A 17,134-nucleotide genomic window follows, 5' to 3' on the forward strand; every position below is an offset into this window, starting at 1 on the left:
CATGTTCGAGATACAACACTGAACTCTGACATTTCACAGGGTTTTCTGCGATTAAAAACAAAGAAGAAGCGCTATCGCTAGCGCAATTTTTTTATTATTTAATCGTCTATTGAATTTCATTATTCATACGATTTAACACATTTATCGTGTTAATAAACTGTTCAACGCCTGGGGAGAGCAATCGAGAGTTTATCGACAACTCTCGTGCGTCGCAAATTGTTCAATTTTTTGAATATTAAAATATTATTAAATACTTATCAACTGAAAAAATAAATGAACAAATAAAATGAGCGGATGTACAAACATCTGACACGTCCGCATCCGCTTCAATATCTCCCCATTCCCTTGATATAATAAAATAAAACTCGGCAATATTAATTTCCAGCATTAGTTTATTCAACTGTATCAATCCTCAGTATTATCTTCAGGCGAGTTGTGACTCTCCAGAGTACATTTTTTCTTCCTGCCATCCTGTTCCTCAATGTATTCACCCCCCGACAAAGGTATTTCTCTCCCCTTATCACTATTTAATAACCAAAGTATCATTCACGTTATCAAGAAAAAAAAAACCTTTCGATAAAATTCTACATAATTACGTTTATTTAATGCTCTTAAGTGTATCATACTCCTACTCGTAGTCCTTAATAAAAGAGAAAGAAAAAGTATTTTTTACTTCACTCACACGAAATGAAATTCCTCGACTGAAGGATACAAAACAAATTATTTCCACTCATAGTAAAAATGGTAATGACATCTTAAATAATCTTCGCAACTTCCTCGGGTAAATTGATACACAAAAAAAAAATACAGTCACCCTGTAAAGTATCTGATCAAAATGACAAGTGTTTCCTTATAATTTGAGTAATTCATCCTCGATAAATTTTTCTATACACATGTGCATACGAGTCCCCACTCCATTGAGCTCTCGTTGCGTCCTCCTCGAGAATTGAGAGATTTCCAGTGTTTCAAATCATCTCCATCGTTCAGCAGTCTTCAGTAACGTCCAATAAAAGTGTAGATAGCCCTTAGTCAGCGTTTAAAAGGTGAATCTGTCATTGAGAGTTCGTCCAGTGACTCCAAGATTATTTGAAACGCTGTACATAACTTCACTGAATGTACGATCATCAACATTTGTGTTTGATTGGATCAAGGGTACTGTCCGTGTGTGTGAACGTGAACGAGACCTTGAACGTGATCGTGAACGTCTGAATAGGGGTCCTCTCGACATGTGCTGGAAAAATGCAAAAGTGTTCATTGAAATAAGTTTATGCAGATTTATAAATAAATAAAAAGCTGTCTTGTTCGGCACACATCATTGCATTCCCAAGTGTCTGATGATAATCGTCATTACCTGATTAAAATTTTGTGGATTCTGTCGGTAGGGTGAACGCCCTCGTGACAACTGTCGTCTGCTTCCCATACTCCTACCTCGGCTCATCGAGCGTGACCGCTGTCTAGGTGTGTAATCATCTCCAAGTGTGCACATAAAGTTTACGTTGGGATTTGGATTGACCCTGGCAGCTCTGCAAAAAAATAAAATTATAAAATATCCAAATAATTACTTTACTCCTGCATTTCTATCTCAAATTATAATCACCACTTCGTACCTCATTCTCAAAAGCTTCTGATTATACATTTGCCGTCTCTGGGCTCGTAGAATCTGATCTGAACGCAGACTACCAGCATTGAACCCACCCCTCTGTGGTGCCATGACCTGTTGATGTCTCTCCAATGAACGTTGTTGCATCACTGTCAGTGATTTTGCTGGACGTGGTGCCTAATTAACCGAATAAATTACATGGAACAAGTGACAATTGAGAAGAATGATCAAAAATATGAAAACAGCGAATAGAAAATATTAAACAAAGTCAAACAAACGATGTGCATTCATAAATAACAACTTCAATGCTCGAAAATTCACGAATCGTTAGAACTTTTCATTAACACCTCTCTCCCCCCCCCCTCTAGATGTCGATCTAAATCCCGTAAAAATATCAACAAAAAAAAATGACTCACCAAGCGATCATTGCGCGCAAGTCTCTGGCTCTGTCTCTGCAGCAGAAGTTGCTTGGCCCTCTTGACCCTATTTCTGTATGCTACCTGCGCCGGGCTCTGATATCCAAGCCTATTGTAAACCGAATTTGGATCCCTCAAATTCGGTAAACTGCTGACCCTCTTAATTCCCTTGACAGCACCACCAAATCTCTTAGTACCAGCAATATTATTACGGCTCCTGGCTCGTGTCATGCCAGTTTTACCTCCACGAAGTGCCGCACCAGCAATTCGTCTTCCAGCGAATGTTTGCCTAGGATTATTAACCTGGCCCTTCCTCTCATTACCCTTCCGGGTATTTTGTTTATTCTGTACCCTCGTTGGGCCATTCTGCTTGTAACGCTTAGCCACAAAGCCACCATTGCTCTGCTGGCGTTGAAGACGCCATGCCTGACTCTTCTTCGGTCCATTAACATTTTTATTCTTGTTATTAGCTCCACGTCCACGTACATTATTACCCTTATTCCCTCGTTGTCCTCTGAGCCCTGGCTGGCCCTTACCCTGACGATTATTTCTCGCTCCACCCTTACCATTAACCATGATCTTTCTCTTTTTATCTTTCCTCTCCAGCTTTATGATGTCATCTTAAAAGGAAGAAAAGGGTTGGGTTTGTGTGTTTTTTTGTATTTTTTTTTTATTTTCTGGGTTCATTCTATTTAAACTTGTGAGCGTACGGCCTCAACAGCGATTTCTATAAATAAATTTATCAGCTCGTAATCGCGATTACTCGTTACCAAAATGCCCCTGGATTTTCTTTCCAATCCTCAATTTCATTTTTGGGGGAATATCCTGCCTCCACTCCTCTCAAATAATTCAATAAACGAAAAATAGATTTTCAGCTTTTTCTATACGAAACAAGGGAAATGGAGAATTATAAAGAAAACTTTGAGTAAATTTAATGAAGTAATTAGAAGTATTGGCTGGTTTCAATTAATATTTTCATCCACATCTTCTCGAATCTTCTTCTCAAGTCGTGAGTTTGGCATTTAGCCCCGTCGGGTTCAATAAATCATTTAACAATGATTTGATAATGATAATGAGACTTTCCGTTGGACATAACCTCCAAAATTAGATTTTTTTTATGAGGAGCACCATGACTGATCCATTTCATCGGGGGGGGAAGCAACTCCCAGTGGGCGAACATAACCTCTCGGGGCATTAAATTATCGTCGTTGAACATTCAACATAATTATCCATTAATATAATTACTGTTTGGTGTAATTAACGCCGTAATTGTCACTCTATTTATTCGTCACTGTGTGCATTAACGTCGGACAAGAACGGCTCGTGATAATTTCCTCTATGAATGGACACCTTCAGTTGGATTTAAGCTGAAGTCGACGATATTTTCAGCCCTGAGGACCATCGAGTGGTTAATTCAATTCAAGTATAATCTATCACAAATGGTTGTCGTGATGACTCCCCCATCCGAGAGTACTTTCACTGAATGGATGAACCACTCCCCCAAGAGACGTGATTTTAAAAACCTCACACTCGACTGATGAGATAACAATTATTTTTGGATATATCCATATTCGGTTATTGGACTGGTCGCCATATTGTTGAAGCCTTCCACCGACCAGGACAATGGCTCTGGGTTTCTCTGGTGACTAATCCATTTCATCAGGGAAGTATCGAGGAAAAATTGCCTCCAGGGGAATTAATTCAGGTTAATTATTGTTAAATCATGATGAAATACTCCGCTACGTTGTGGGCGTCCGTAGATGAACGGTATATACCTCTCGGGGACAAATTTATCGTCGTTGTAGGTCAGATTAAATATCCATTAATAAAATGTGAATAAAACTTGACTAAAAACCATTGAAATCGCTGTTGGGGGTGATTAGCATCGTTATTGTCACTCAATTAATTCGTCACTTTTGTACTCATTTACGTTGAATCTCTTGACCATCGTGGCTCATGGGAAAACAAGAACAGCTCGTGATGTCCGCCATTTTGTGGCCAATTCCACGGACGTTAATCTGTTTCCCTTGCATTAACAGCTTCACGATTGAACGAATAAATGGTTATTTATCAGGTTAATGCGATTGTTGATATTGGAAAGGATGCAGCCGTACGCTCACGATTATTTACGATCATGAGTTTTATGGATCGCGGATTGTTTTGGCTTTTAGTATTTCGATACTCTGGCCACTTACCGAGAGACATGTTCACTTTTGCGTCACCTTCAGCCATTTCTAGGCTTTTTTTCGGGACTTGTATACGTTATGTGAGCCTTTTACTCGAGGAAACACGGATTTACACGGATTTTTTGGGGGTTTTTAAGGGAACACACTTCACACTAGAATATCGAATTGTGGGTCCACTCGGTAGCAGTTTCAATGGGGAACTGACTGGAGAAGGGGTCGATGGGTTGGCTGGGAGTGGAAGCTCGATGAGAAAACAAAGGAAACAGGGTTGGCAGGCTCAATACAAATTATTCCCTAAGAGCACGGGACTAGGGACTTTTGAGAGTCACTGGCACCACATTCAAATTAGGATTTTTGTAATAATTATTTTCTCGACTTTTTGTAAATAAAACTTTACCGTTGTCTAAAGTTAACAAGCCATATTTTCTTCTTGTATAAGAAAAACTTGATTTCTCAGGAAAAAAAAATTTTTATTGTAAAAAAACAGACTGCAGACTGAATTTCTCCAGTAGATGTTGTACTCCAAAAATTATAAAATAGGTAATATAAATTAAATTCAATGATTTCCTCCGCAAAATATGTAACAAATTCATGAGTGTCTCTTTCCTTTAACAAGAAAATATCAAAATGTTAATGTAAAACGTTCAAATATTAAATAATAAATTTAAAAAGATAAAATCCATGGGGCCACCATTTAAATACTGTATATCCTACGATTTCATAAACGTCAAAATGAAAATAAAAAATTATTCGTTGCGTTCTCGCAATGGAGTCAATGGTTTATGTGGTGAAGAGACAGGAGTGCCAAATGGGCTCTTAGAAATGGCCCCCAAATTTTCTTTTCCCTTCGTGAATGTTCGTCTCCTCTCATCAGCTTGAAACCTCTCGATAGTTTTGGCCTGTTGCTCAACAACAGTCCTCCTCTCCTCCAAATCCCTCTCCAAACTCACAATCTTATCCTTCAAATGATTCACCTGCTTCATCCTCTGCTTGTGACTCGAGTGTCCAATGACCTCCGCATGTTTGTCCATGATATCGTGATAATCCTGCCTCAAACTTTTATAAGACTCTGCCAACGTCCTAGTTTCCTCCTCAGCACTCCTCCTAGCCGCCATTTCCTCCTTCAGCAGAGACCCCTGCTGGTCCAACGTCTTCTGCAAGCCCTCATACTTTATCTGTTTCGACTGCAATGTCTTCACCACTCCGGCCAGCTCATTCACCCGATCTTCAGCAGCTTTCGCGATATCCTTGTACTTCTGAACCTCACCCTCCAACATCACCTCAACAGCTGCAGATTCCTCGATGCGTCGCTGCAGTTCCTGGTCAACTTTAGCTTTCGACAGCTGAAGCACTGAAATCTCGATTGAGTGACTGTCATTCTGCTCCTCCAACAGCAGCAACGACTCCTGAATAGGCGCCATCTTTGCTGCCATTCTCTCCATTTCCCTCCTCAACTCCACATTCTGATCCCCCTTCTTCCTCAACTCCTCCTGGAGAATCCTCACTTCCCCCTGGTACACATTCTTCAGCTCATCGACTCTGCATTCAAACAGAGACTTCAGATTTTCAATCTCCAACAGATTCGCCTCCTCCAGTTCATCCAGCTTCTTCAGGTCGTTTTTCTCAATCAACGACATCAGCTGATCGTTAACTGTTTTCGAACTGTTTCGCATATTACGCAGCAACTCATTCTGCTCCATTATCAATTCCTCCGACGATTTCAACTCCTGCTGGACTCTCTCCAGTTCCTGGGTGCTCTCAGCCAGTCGTTGGGACAATGCAGCAACAGTCGCTTGATTCTCTGCCATCACGACCTCGAATCTTCGTCTTCTCGTCACCATCTCAGCTGTCTCCTCGCGAATCTGCTCCTTAAGATCCTTCAGCTCTTTTTTCTTGCTGGCGAGCTCCCCCTCAGCTCGATCTAACTCCTCCTGGAGACTCTGGCTGAAGCTGTCCTGCGTTGCTGTTGCCAATTTTAGGTCTTCCAGAGCTGTTGATAATGTTGTGATCTTCTCCTCACGAACGAGTAACTCCTCACGCAGCAGTTGCTCTTCCGTTAAATTTTCAGAATCTCTGGGGAACTTCCTCGGGGATTTCTTCTGAGTCTTCGTATCGTCAATCTGCTCCTTCAATTTTCGCACCTCCTCTCGATGATTCCCTTCCAAAATATCGGAGAACTCTCGCTCATTGTCCAATTCGTTTTCAATTTCTCTGTAGGACAACTTTAACTCTTCGTATTTCTTCTGGACTTCACTTATCTCGTCGATGAGGGCGTGATTTTTTATCAGTAACTCCTGATTTTTCCGTTCCAATTCTCGCTGCTTCGAGATGTCGGTCTCCTTGTCAGCCTCGTACCTGTGCTTCTTGCAGAGGAATTTCGAGGACAACTCGGTTATCTCAATTTCGTGATTTGACATCAACTCCGAGATCTGCTGCTGGGAGTCAGACAGGATCTTTTCGTTCTCTGCCTTCAGCTCGTCCATTTCACATTGCAGGCCTGACAACTGGGTGTGAAGATCTAGAATCGATTGCTGACGACTGTCCAAGGTATCTTCTAGGGTTGTTTGGATGTTGGAGGAGAGTTCGGCTTCTGTTTGGAGGCGCTCACACTCCAGTTGGAGGAGCTCGTTGGACGTTCCTGAGGAGCGGAGCTCCTCGGTGAGAGCTGCTGTTGTCACTTTCAACTGCTTCAGCTGCAGAATCAAAAGCCATTCAAGTCTGTTAATGAAATGATGTGCGAAAAAATCCGTCGGACGGAATGAAAAAATACAAAAAAAAATCCTAATACGGGGGGGGGGGGGCAAAGGTCAGGTCCGAACTTATTTTTAATAATTATTTTTCCAATAATCTCTTCATGCGGTAAAAAATGTTTATGTAAAATCATGTCATCACCTCTTCTCGCGCTTCAATCAGTTTCTTCTCATTCTCCATAATAGTATCCGTCAACTCAGCGACAACAATCTCTTTATTAATTTCCATTTCATTGAGTTGTTCTATGAATTCACGCTCTCGGGATTCCATTCCCTTCTCCAATGTCTGGAATTTCACCAGCAATTCATCGTACGCTCGAGATTTTTGCTTCTCTTTATTCAAATCCACTTGAAGCATTTCGAATTTCAATGACAGTTCGGTTATCTGGGACTTCAACGCTTTCTCCGCTTCTCTACAAGCTGAATGTTCATTTTGTTTGGACTCTAGGGCCTCCAATAGTTGAGTTCTCACGAAAATTAATTCCGAACTGTGCTTTTCGTCGCGAGAATCCAATATGTCCTGATGGAGAAGAGCCTGAAAATGGCGACGAATTTATTTAAAAAAAACATTTAAACATCGACAGTCAGCAGTTACGAATAATAATAAATAAGGAAGTTAATTCAAGGTCATGTGCAACATAGTCACCTTCAGGAGTAATAAAGCTGCCATAATTAAAGGATAATTAGCTCTGTATGAGGTTGATTTTATCGAAAGAATACAATTTTATAAAAATTGACATAAAAAAATTATTTCAATTTACCATGGACTCCAAATCCTGTTGATATTGATCCTCAACATCCTTCTGCTTGGCCTGAACATCGAGCAGTGATTTCTCCAATATCTTGACTTCTGCCTTCATGTCCTCGATGCATTTCTCATGATCTTTTATCGTTTTATCTTTGTTCGCACACTCGACCTTGAGATCAGCGAGCTCATCCCTCTTATCATACTTAAAGTCTTTGGGATTGAGGATGAGCTTTGTCTTAGCTTTTGGACAACTGCTTGGCACCGCTCGGGGGATCTTCTTCTTCAGCAGTTGGGGCTGTGAAATGAGAGATTCGGAAATTCTCATTATTCTCTCGTTATGACATAAATTTTGTTACTGCGAACTCATTTTGTTACTAATTTTGTTCCTAATGGTTGTGACATGTCATTTTGTCAGTGAATGTCAATACTCACAGTGCGAAATTTAGGAGAAACTAACGGAGCAACTCCTTTGCTCGAAACTGAATTGCAATCGGCTCCGCTGCTCGCAACACTTCGATTATCGTTGAATCGTCCGGGTTTTTCGACCCCAAAACCCTTTCCCTTAGAGTCGAACTTGGGATCGTAAGATCCCGGAGGTGGTGCCTCACCTGAAAATCGAACGAATTAGTAACTGCTCTTTGATGATCTTCAGCACCAATTGATTAATTATTAATTAAACAGCTTCACAGTGAAATCAATCCCATTTTTTATACCTCAAAAAATTATAATTGAAGTCTGTGTTCGATAAATTCGTCAAAATAATTGTGTTAGTGGTTAATGTGAATCATAAGACTCAATTAAAAATATAAGATAGTGATTGTTGTTAACAAATTGTGGAGCATCTGGGAATGAATCGACGGTCGTGCAGTTCATTCTGAACTCTTGTTTATTTTGGGTTTTGCGTTTTATCTTTTGTGTAAATTATGCAATGTATGACTCGAAAACCTATTTCACACCCCAGTATGTATGTTGCATTGTAGGAACTACCCGGGGGACAAAAGAAGGGGAGCGTAAAAAGCAGCTGGAGGCCCGAGGGGACGTTGTGCCTAGTGAGTTTTCATATACAATTGCCAGGTGCTCGATAAAAACTTGGGACCCCTCTTTTTTTCAACGCTCGTGACCCGTTGGCATCCAATAACGGACTTCCTATCTAATATCATGCAATTTCAGTGATCAAACTCGGTCATTCAGACATCAATACCAATCTCCAACTGACAAAATCAATGAATTAACTCATTACTCGCTATCACCATTGACTTATGACTCTCTAAGTCATTAAAAAATAATTGTCATTCGTTTATTAAAAAAAATCCCTCATCATTTTGTGAATTTTCAATTTATGTTTCTGCTGACAAAGAACATAAATTATTGGACTCACTCTCGACTTAATTACACATCTAATTTATTGCTAAATAATTAATCCTGAAGACAACTTAATCGTGAATCCCTGATTACTGCACTTCATTAATGAATCATCTATTCGTTCTCTTCACTGAACTAAAAATGCAAACTTCTACGCACAATGGTTTTCCTTTTATTATAAAAAATGACTCGTCATTTCGTGGTATATTTATTTAATTTTTGTTGTAAACAATGATGAATTGTTAAACTTACTCGTGAGTTCATTGAATCTTTGAATTTTTGCCTTTGAAAACGACATATTCCCGCGCTCGAAGGACGTATTTTCCTCGATAAATGCACAAACGATATTTCCAATAAACAACCGATTCGCGATATTTGTTAACGGTCACTTTAATTCAATATTTATCGGCAAACGGGAGGTGAATTAATGGGGACCCGCGCGCGTCTTCCCCCCGTGACAATCGGCGCAATAATGCGCGGCAAAAGGGAGGAAAGTTGCGTGGAGAGGATTCAGCAGGATTCAGCTGTTCAACGGTTTACCTTACCGCTCCTCCCCCTGTCCACCCTTCACCCTTCGCCCTTCGGCCGGTTTAAAAAGACCGTTAAGGCGCAGGTTAAAATTAAAGAGATCGCTCCATCGCACGGATAGCGTCGCGTTCTGTAATACCGACGGAGCAATTTTGTGGACTGACTAGTTCCAATATGGCGGCCATTGCTAGGCCACTAGTGACTAGTGGCAGCGATTCCCCACATGCCACGTAACGTCAGACACTTGTGACGTTTTCCCTAAAGGTTATCAGTGCCTGCGTGTTCACAACTCTACCGGTGTTCATATTCTCACCTGAAAAAGGGCTAAAAATCGTTCCTTCATTGTGATATTGACAATTCACGAGGATGAGGGGGGTTTTGAGCCTTTTGGTGGTTGCACTTTCCCTGTGTTTTTTCGGGGTAAATTCACAGTACAGAACTAAAGCAGTGAGTACTCATGTCATAACCTTTCAATTGTGTTTACATCTACTGGTAGAACGTGTCACTTAATTAATAATCAATTAATTACATGAACGTGGAGTTTCTCTAAAAAAAATTCCCAGGAATGTCTTTCAGGACAGATCATTTTCTTGGGAATATCAATGTGTTGATGTTTTCGAGTCTAGGGCTTCCATTTGGATGCTAGGTAGCTTCATGAACCTGCAGAATCTGCAGTGGGATCTCTGGAATTATTTGATGAAGATGGGAACTCTCTGCTTATTGTGATTTTAGAGCCAGAGTTTACCACTGGCTGAGCGAGTGCAGCAATTAACAGATATGGCTATGAAAACACCAGTGCTGAAGTTCAATGGGGCGAAATTTAAGGAATACGTGAGAGCAGCACCGAGGAATTACTCTGTCATTGTCATGTTCACTGCCATGGCACCGCAAAGGCAGTGTCAAATTTGCAGGTAATTTATTCAAATGCATTTATTAAATTCCATCAATTTTACAACTCTCTTTGCTCATTTTTCTTTCAATTTTTTTGAAGCTTTAAAAACGAAAAAACAAATCATTCACTGTCTTTGTGCAGATTATTTATTTATTACATTGTAGGCGTTCCATTTTGCCCCACTTCCGCCCAATTATTTTGAAGAATATATCAAGTTCGGTTGTGATTCATTTGGAATAACCGAAAAATATTACAAAGTCTATTCATTTAATTACATATTTACAAAAATAATAAAAAATGTCTGTTCGGAAATTTATTTCCTATTCCAACAATTTATTTCCTTTCAGCCATGCTAATGAAGAATTCATGATAGTAGCAAACTCATTCCGCTACCCGCAGCCTCACTCTAATAAATTGTTCTTCGTGTCTGTTGACTTCGACGAAGGATCAGATGTTTTCCAAGCGGTAAAACCAATGAAAATATTTATCAGCAATCGAGAGCTTGGATGAGGCTCAGTTTTGAAAGAAAAAATGAAATTAAATTTTTTAGATGAAATTGAACACAGCTCCAGTGTATATGCACTTCCCCCCGAAGGGCAAGCTCAAAGCTGCAGATACTATGGACATTCAGAGGGTTGGATTTGGTGCCGAAGCGATAGCCAAGTGGATATCAGAACGGACTGACATACAGATTCGCGTTTTTAGGCCACCAAACTACGCTGGAACTGTTGCTCTTATCATGTTGTTGGTGCTCGTCGCTGGATTCTTGTATTTGAGGAGAAATAACCTCGACTTTATGTACAATAAAACCATGTGGGGATTTGGAGCACTGGTAAATATGTCCAACAGTTGAGAAAAGAATGGAATCAAAAAATCATTCATTTGAATGAACAGCTTTCGTTGAGATTGACTGAGTAGTTTTCATGTAGATTCACGAATTTGGAGTGTTTTGAGATGGTGAAGATTAATTATCATTTAATTATTAGTTCTTCACGCTGACGATGATTTCTGGTCAAATGTGGAATCACATAAGAGGGCCTCCGTTCATCCACAAGTCACCTAATGGAAATGTGGCGTATATTCATGGCTCTTCGCAGGGACAATTTGTTCTGGAAACCCATATCGTGATGGTGCTGAGTATCCTTTTCACCCAATCGCTAAATTTAATTGGGAGTTTTGGCAGAAAAAATTAACTTTATCATCAGAAAGTTTACTAGACTGAATGTAGCCAGTTGTCCCAAGTTCTCCATCAAATCTTCTGTCGAATTTTTCTCTTAACGTGTGACTGAAATGGAGTCAATTGCTGAATTTGGATCTCATTTACATCTCCATCCATATCATTAAAGTTAGTATTCATCTTGACACTTATTTAATCAGATGGAGCAGTAGTATTAGGTATGATTCTGATGACTGAAGCAGCTTCACGAAATGGAAACGTGAAGAAACGTCGAATTTTTGCTGTGATTGGTGCCGGCCTCCTGGCCGTCTTCTTCAGCCTCCTGCTCTCCATATTCAGGAATAAGGCTCAAGGATATCCGTACAGGTAAAATTATCAACGAGTTAACATACAAATTATTCCTCTTTAATTCTTTCAAAAATTGTGATGCAGCTGACAATTGTTTTTTATTAATTTCAGTCTTCTCTTCAAGTAAATGAAATTGCAGTGCCTGTTGAGAAATTTATTTCGCTGTTCATAATCCTATTAGCGTAAGAAAATCTAATTATTGAGTCTCACGTGACAATGTGGATTAATGGAATGACATTATTAGGAACAAAATTTGTATGAATTGAAATACATGTTTTTTTCCATCTGTTTCTTTGAATAAAGTCAGTCGTTTCGTTTAATTAATTCGTTCGTCGGTGACATGGAGCATTAGAATATCAAGGGCAGGCAAATTTTACGAGCCTTTGGATAGTCCTTGAAGGCACTTCGATACCATTTATCAGAATCCATTGCTGTTTGAACCTAAAATTACGTTGTAATTCAGAAATTGTTATTTTCGAAAAATATCAATAGTTTACCTGATTCATCAACACCCATAGACATATGTAATGATAAGTCGAACTTTTCCATAGAATAATTGTGAGCATAATGTATATGGTAATCTCAGTGAACTGTAAAGCACCAGTTACATAGTCGAAGAGTCCTCCTCTCGGTATTTTATACGACTTCGTGATAACAACGCCCCTTCTATCCTTCCTCAGACTCGAGAGGATATAATTCGAGTGAAGTTGGAGGTACGATGCGGATAGGAATATAAGGGCACATAAATAATCTAGGAATGTTAAATTACTCCAATGGAATCTGAATCGAGAATCTACATGAACAAAATGAGAATAAAATTTAGGTCAGGTTTTGCTATTTTTTAATCCCTGGGTCTTAAAATGGGAGTGAAAAATTAGATACGTGGTCCTTACCTTTGACAAACCCTTGAGATTCCCCCAGGATGCACGTGAAGGTTCCAAGATAATGAACGTAACCGATAATGTAATGACTGACATTGATTCTTGCATTGCTGAAGACACTTACACAGGTAGTTTCGTACAACCTCTTCCAGCAATGAATAGTCATCAGTGATATTGCGATAAAACATTTCTCCGAAGAAACTGCGAACAAAGAGAAATAAATAAATAAATGTTGATGAATAAATCTGGAAACTTCAATCAATTCAACATCCCAGCTCTTCATCAAATATCAGGTTCATGCTTTCATTTGTAAATGGAACGCACTATAAATGTGTCGAGATAATTAGTGAATATTTAAAAAATGTCAATAAATGTCACCCAGTGCTTTTCTTGACGAGCCCAACTGAAAGTCCAGAAGCCAAAGAACAACCTGTGGTACCTCTCCACCAAGAAAGTATCTGTTCACAAGAATCAGGAAGGAAACTGTTGCAACGGGTGCGGCGAAGATGTAGAAGTGGAAGAACCATCTGAATAAAAACATGAAATAACATTAACACTTTTCAATGTCTGTGGAAGTGTCTTCACCTTTTCGGAAGTTCCAACTGGTTCACTAGAACGTGGTCCCTCTTCTCGGCGTGTTTTCCATATCTGAAGGTCCTGCGAATCACTAGAGGAATGTAATCCTCAATTGCGTGCAGTAAAAATCCCAGAATCCCCACAAAACACGCCACGAATATAAAGGTCCACTTTGTCAAATTGACATCCATCATCTCTGCAAAAGAAAATAATGAGCATTATGTTTGCTGGACTCATGTCCATTGATGATTCAGTGAAATTTTAAAGTCCAAAAAAAATTATGGTGATGGGTAAAAAAATAAATTCTTTTCTCAAGTAAACAAAGTTGATAAACAATATTTTGTCCTCAGTGCACTTTCTCCTTCATAATAAAATCTAAAAAACGTCTGGACTTGAATCAAATCTCGGGACTGTCTCTAAATCCTAATTTCTTACGACGTCACATCCTGAAGTCCCCACATGACCAGATTGTTCCCCCTCTTCTGACTTCGACACCTAGATGTTTACCTGACTTGCCACTGAGGATCCCCTCTCTAATACGTCCACTATTTGATGAAAATTTTGTAATTATTTTTCAATAAGAATTATTGAATCTAAATATTAATATCACGTACTAGAAATGAGTCAACAATTTTCAGAACTTTGATGTTCAATGTGCCAAATAAAACTTGAAGGAGAGAACCCCTATTGGCAGGTGAGTCTTACCTGCAGGAAGACTTCTCCAACTGGAGCTCATGGTAACGGTATCTGTTTCGATGTTGAGAGGAACGACTGGTGGAGGTTTTGTAGGTCGATTCGGCTGTTGCTCAGAAGTTTTAATCTGCCAGCATTTTCTGGGAAGTATTTTTGCTCCAATGCAAATGACATAACCTCGTTCGATTGGGAATAATAATATACATCGTATATCATATTCACAATTCAATGATAAGATATTAGCTAGTTTATGCAGTTGGCTGTTTCTGATCTAGATCCACAGTCTTACGGTCATAATGATAAGAGAAATCAGTTCGGATTTTCGTTGGGACTTAGATTATTTGGAACGCGAACTTCGAAGGATGTGGGAACGATGGTTGGGGGTTTCTGGGGGGTATATGGGATGACGCAATTTGGTAAAAAATTGAGCGAATATTAATAATCAATCGAAGTAAATAATACAAATTTTTTATTATTGTTCAACTCGTCATAATTTCCACATTTATTATTATCTACATAATTGCTCATTAAATATTTCTTGTGAGTTCATGATTCGTCTGATGAATCTGGAAATATTCTAGGGAGATTCGTGTGAGAGTGGTATAAAAAAATACTGAATTATCTATAAAAATCGGTGAAAACTAATGAACGATCAGCCGATTTCCGACGAAATGCAATTAAAAACTCTAGTGGTAGTTCAACAGAAATTTTTTAAAATCCAACAGCTGTTTTTCTCTTCACGCAATTCTATCACAGAATTCGGGCTCGTTCTCCAATCCATCCGAAGCCTTAACTTCAATCCTAAAAATCAATCGATCGTTACTGGTGAAGTTGGGCAAATCGTGAAGAGATATAAACTCAGGGTAACCAAAACTCCTCTTATTCATCTCTGTTCCTGGTCTCTTGAAAGCCTCCACGTTGGGTACAGAGTACGCCCTCGCCCTGATGGACTTTTCCGAGTCCTCAGGATGCACCAGAATAAACGACATAACTCCGACGAACGGCCAATCCAGGGCGTCGTCGTTCTCCGATGGCACGAAGTGCAGAACGATCGATAATCTGTCCATATTCTCCATAGATATATTTATTCTCCCCCGGACTTTGTAACCATTTTCATGAGTGTAAAACTCGTCAGTGTAAAACATTCTTGACTCTCCCATCATCTCCGTCAGTTTCTGGCTGAAATTGTCTATTCGCCAGATGTAAATTCCATTACAATTCTTCAGGGACCGCTCGTGAAGCGAAGTGAGGGAATCTTGGATCGTGGCTATTGTCGCCTTCTGGTTGGAGATTATGATCGACTGCTCGCGATTCTGCTGTTCTAGCACGACAATCCTCTCATAGAGATCTCTGGAAGGTGAAAAATCATGGTCACATTTTTGTGATGAGCAGAACGTGAAAGGATTTTAATTTAGAGTCTATGAACTTTGGGAAAATTTATAAACTATTAGGATCCCCAATTGCATTTGTTACTTGAGTAATTGTTCCACGTTTGTATGACTATTATCAGGTTCTAATTGTCCATTATTTTTCGGTGGTGGATCCCAGAGCTTCGAGTCTCTCGCTTTTTTGTTCACGTCGGACTGATTGATGATCATCTGCGTCATTGTCTTTCCCATCATCTGCAAGAAAAATAAACTAGACTTCTATTCTAATTTTCGACTTATCATCTGCTCGTTCAGGAGAATTCATTACCATCAGATGACAATTGTGATTGGCCTCCAGGTGCCTTTCCATGTCATCCCTGTCCTCGAAGGACTCTCCACACCCAACATGCTTGAAATCACAGTCAATCTTCTCACCCCTGGCAACGTTCTTCTTGAACTCGCAATCATTGATGTGCCCATCCATATCAATAGGGCTCAACTCGACAGTGCATCCAAATTGTTGATAAGGGCACTTGGTTTTGTACTGAGATATCTCCCTCTTTGTGTAACGATCGAGGAAGAGATCTCCGTTCTCTGGTTTCAGGGGTGTCGAGTCCACAGGACAACTGTTGCTCTTCTCTCTGCATCATAATTTTCCAAACGTTTGACTAATTGTTTATTTGATCTAATCAGATCGGTGTTTGATGGAAAATTAGTGAATGAGGTGCCATTTTCAGCTTAAAAAATTCATTCCACTTGTGAATAAAAAAAGATTCACTTCCATTTGCGAACTAGCAGACAATTGACAATAATTAATCATTTAAAAATGATACGTTCTATTTTCCAGGTGATATTTACAAACCTTAACACAAAAAAATGGCGAGTAAAAGTGAACGATTACGAAGTCTCGAGTCAGAAACAAAAATGACTCATCGCTGAATGAAAAGTCATGAAAAAACAATGTACCATTGTTCCATGTAATTAATTCTCGATGATTACTCACTCGAGCCATTTGTGGAGGCATTTCGAGCAGAACCTGTGGCCGCAGGTCGTCAGGATCGGGTCCCTCATGCAGGAGAGACAAATCGGGCACTCAAAACGTGACTCAAATGTTCTGGTCGATAACTCGTCCTCCTAGATACGAATTCAGGAAATTAATTTTGAGATTTTTACATTTGTATGAAATTATCTGTCAATATCTGACGTGAGGTTGTCTGATGATACCCTGAACCCTATGACATGAGATTCTGGTTCATAAAATCAGTGATTGTCCAGCTGAACATGAATGAAACAAAAATAATAAAATGTTTCACCTTGTGATTTTCATCTGGTGCATTCTGAACTCCCTCCACGACTTTAGACATATCCTGTACTAATTCTGATTTTTATATGACACTTGTTATCCCTTCAAAAGGCACATTCGAGAGTTCTGTCAAGTCAAGTTGTAAAAACGTCTATTTCATTATTTAATCTATTAACAGGAATAGATTAATGAAATTAGATCCTAATTTTGACAGAAGCAATCACTGAAATGTACCACATTCAGTAGTTGGATCAACGACAAAGGGTTTCCTGTTTTTCGAAATAAATTTATTTACAATTGATACATA

General features: G+C 39.4%; 5 protein-coding genes across 6 annotated transcripts; 1 reads left to right on the forward strand and 4 right to left on the reverse strand.

The window, feature by feature from the left end:
• Nucleotides 1-577: 577 nt before the first annotated feature.
• LOC135170988 (uncharacterized) lies at nt 578-4,419 on the reverse strand. The gene is made up of 5 exons (XM_064137246.1): nt 4,212-4,419; nt 2,017-2,636; nt 1,608-1,777; nt 1,352-1,523; nt 578-1,231 (listed from the first exon to the last, which is right to left on the reverse strand). The coding sequence occupies exons 1-5, from the start codon at nt 4,246-4,248 to the stop codon at nt 1,037-1,039; spliced, it is 1,194 nt and encodes a 397-aa protein (XP_063993316.1). The 5' UTR covers nt 4,249-4,419; the 3' UTR covers nt 578-1,036.
• A 245-nt stretch (nt 4,420-4,664) lies between these two features.
• Nucleotides 4,665-9,594, reverse strand: LOC135170982 (hyaluronan mediated motility receptor-like). The gene is made up of 5 exons (XM_064137237.1): nt 9,315-9,594; nt 8,133-8,308; nt 7,714-7,995; nt 7,095-7,487; nt 4,665-6,895 (listed from the first exon to the last, which is right to left on the reverse strand). Exons 1-5 carry the CDS (start codon nt 9,358-9,360, stop codon nt 4,949-4,951), a joined length of 2,844 nt encoding a protein of 947 aa, XP_063993307.1. The 5' UTR covers nt 9,361-9,594; the 3' UTR covers nt 4,665-4,948.
• Nucleotides 9,595-9,822: 228 nt separating this feature from the next.
• LOC135170989 (tumor suppressor candidate 3) lies at nt 9,823-12,327 on the forward strand. Its single transcript, XM_064137247.1, has 7 exons — nt 9,823-10,037; nt 10,323-10,501; nt 10,830-10,947; nt 11,033-11,314; nt 11,469-11,619; nt 11,860-12,025; nt 12,119-12,327. The coding sequence occupies exons 1-7, from the start codon at nt 9,957-9,959 to the stop codon at nt 12,132-12,134; spliced, it is 993 nt and encodes a 330-aa protein (XP_063993317.1). The 5' UTR covers nt 9,823-9,956; the 3' UTR covers nt 12,135-12,327.
• LOC135170990 (polyprenol reductase) lies at nt 12,049-14,533 on the reverse strand. Of its 2 annotated transcripts, none has more exons than XM_064137248.1 (6): nt 14,170-14,533; nt 13,474-13,660; nt 13,267-13,415; nt 12,901-13,089; nt 12,505-12,800; nt 12,049-12,448 (listed from the first exon to the last, which is right to left on the reverse strand). In XM_064137248.1, the coding sequence occupies exons 1-6, from the start codon at nt 14,198-14,200 to the stop codon at nt 12,356-12,358; spliced, it is 945 nt and encodes a 314-aa protein (XP_063993318.1). In that variant the 5' UTR covers nt 14,201-14,533; the 3' UTR covers nt 12,049-12,355. The 2 variants fall into 2 exon arrangements, with proteins under 2 accessions (XP_063993318.1, XP_063993319.1); XM_064137249.1 differs by having other exon boundaries at nt 14,079-14,182.
• Nucleotides 14,534-14,609: 76 nt separating this feature from the next.
• Nucleotides 14,610-16,978, reverse strand: Traf6 (TNF-receptor-associated factor 6). Its single transcript, XM_064137245.1, has 5 exons — nt 16,838-16,978; nt 16,528-16,658; nt 15,853-16,165; nt 15,631-15,779; nt 14,610-15,507 (listed from the first exon to the last, which is right to left on the reverse strand). Exons 1-5 carry the CDS (start codon nt 16,886-16,888, stop codon nt 14,895-14,897), a joined length of 1,257 nt encoding a protein of 418 aa, XP_063993315.1. The 5' UTR covers nt 16,889-16,978; the 3' UTR covers nt 14,610-14,894.
• Nucleotides 16,979-17,134: the final 156 nt, after the last annotated feature.

This window comes from Diachasmimorpha longicaudata, chromosome 18, assembly GCF_034640455.1.
Source record: "Diachasmimorpha longicaudata isolate KC_UGA_2023 chromosome 18, iyDiaLong2, whole genome shotgun sequence".
NCBI lineage: Eukaryota > Metazoa > Arthropoda > Insecta > Hymenoptera > Braconidae > Diachasmimorpha > Diachasmimorpha longicaudata.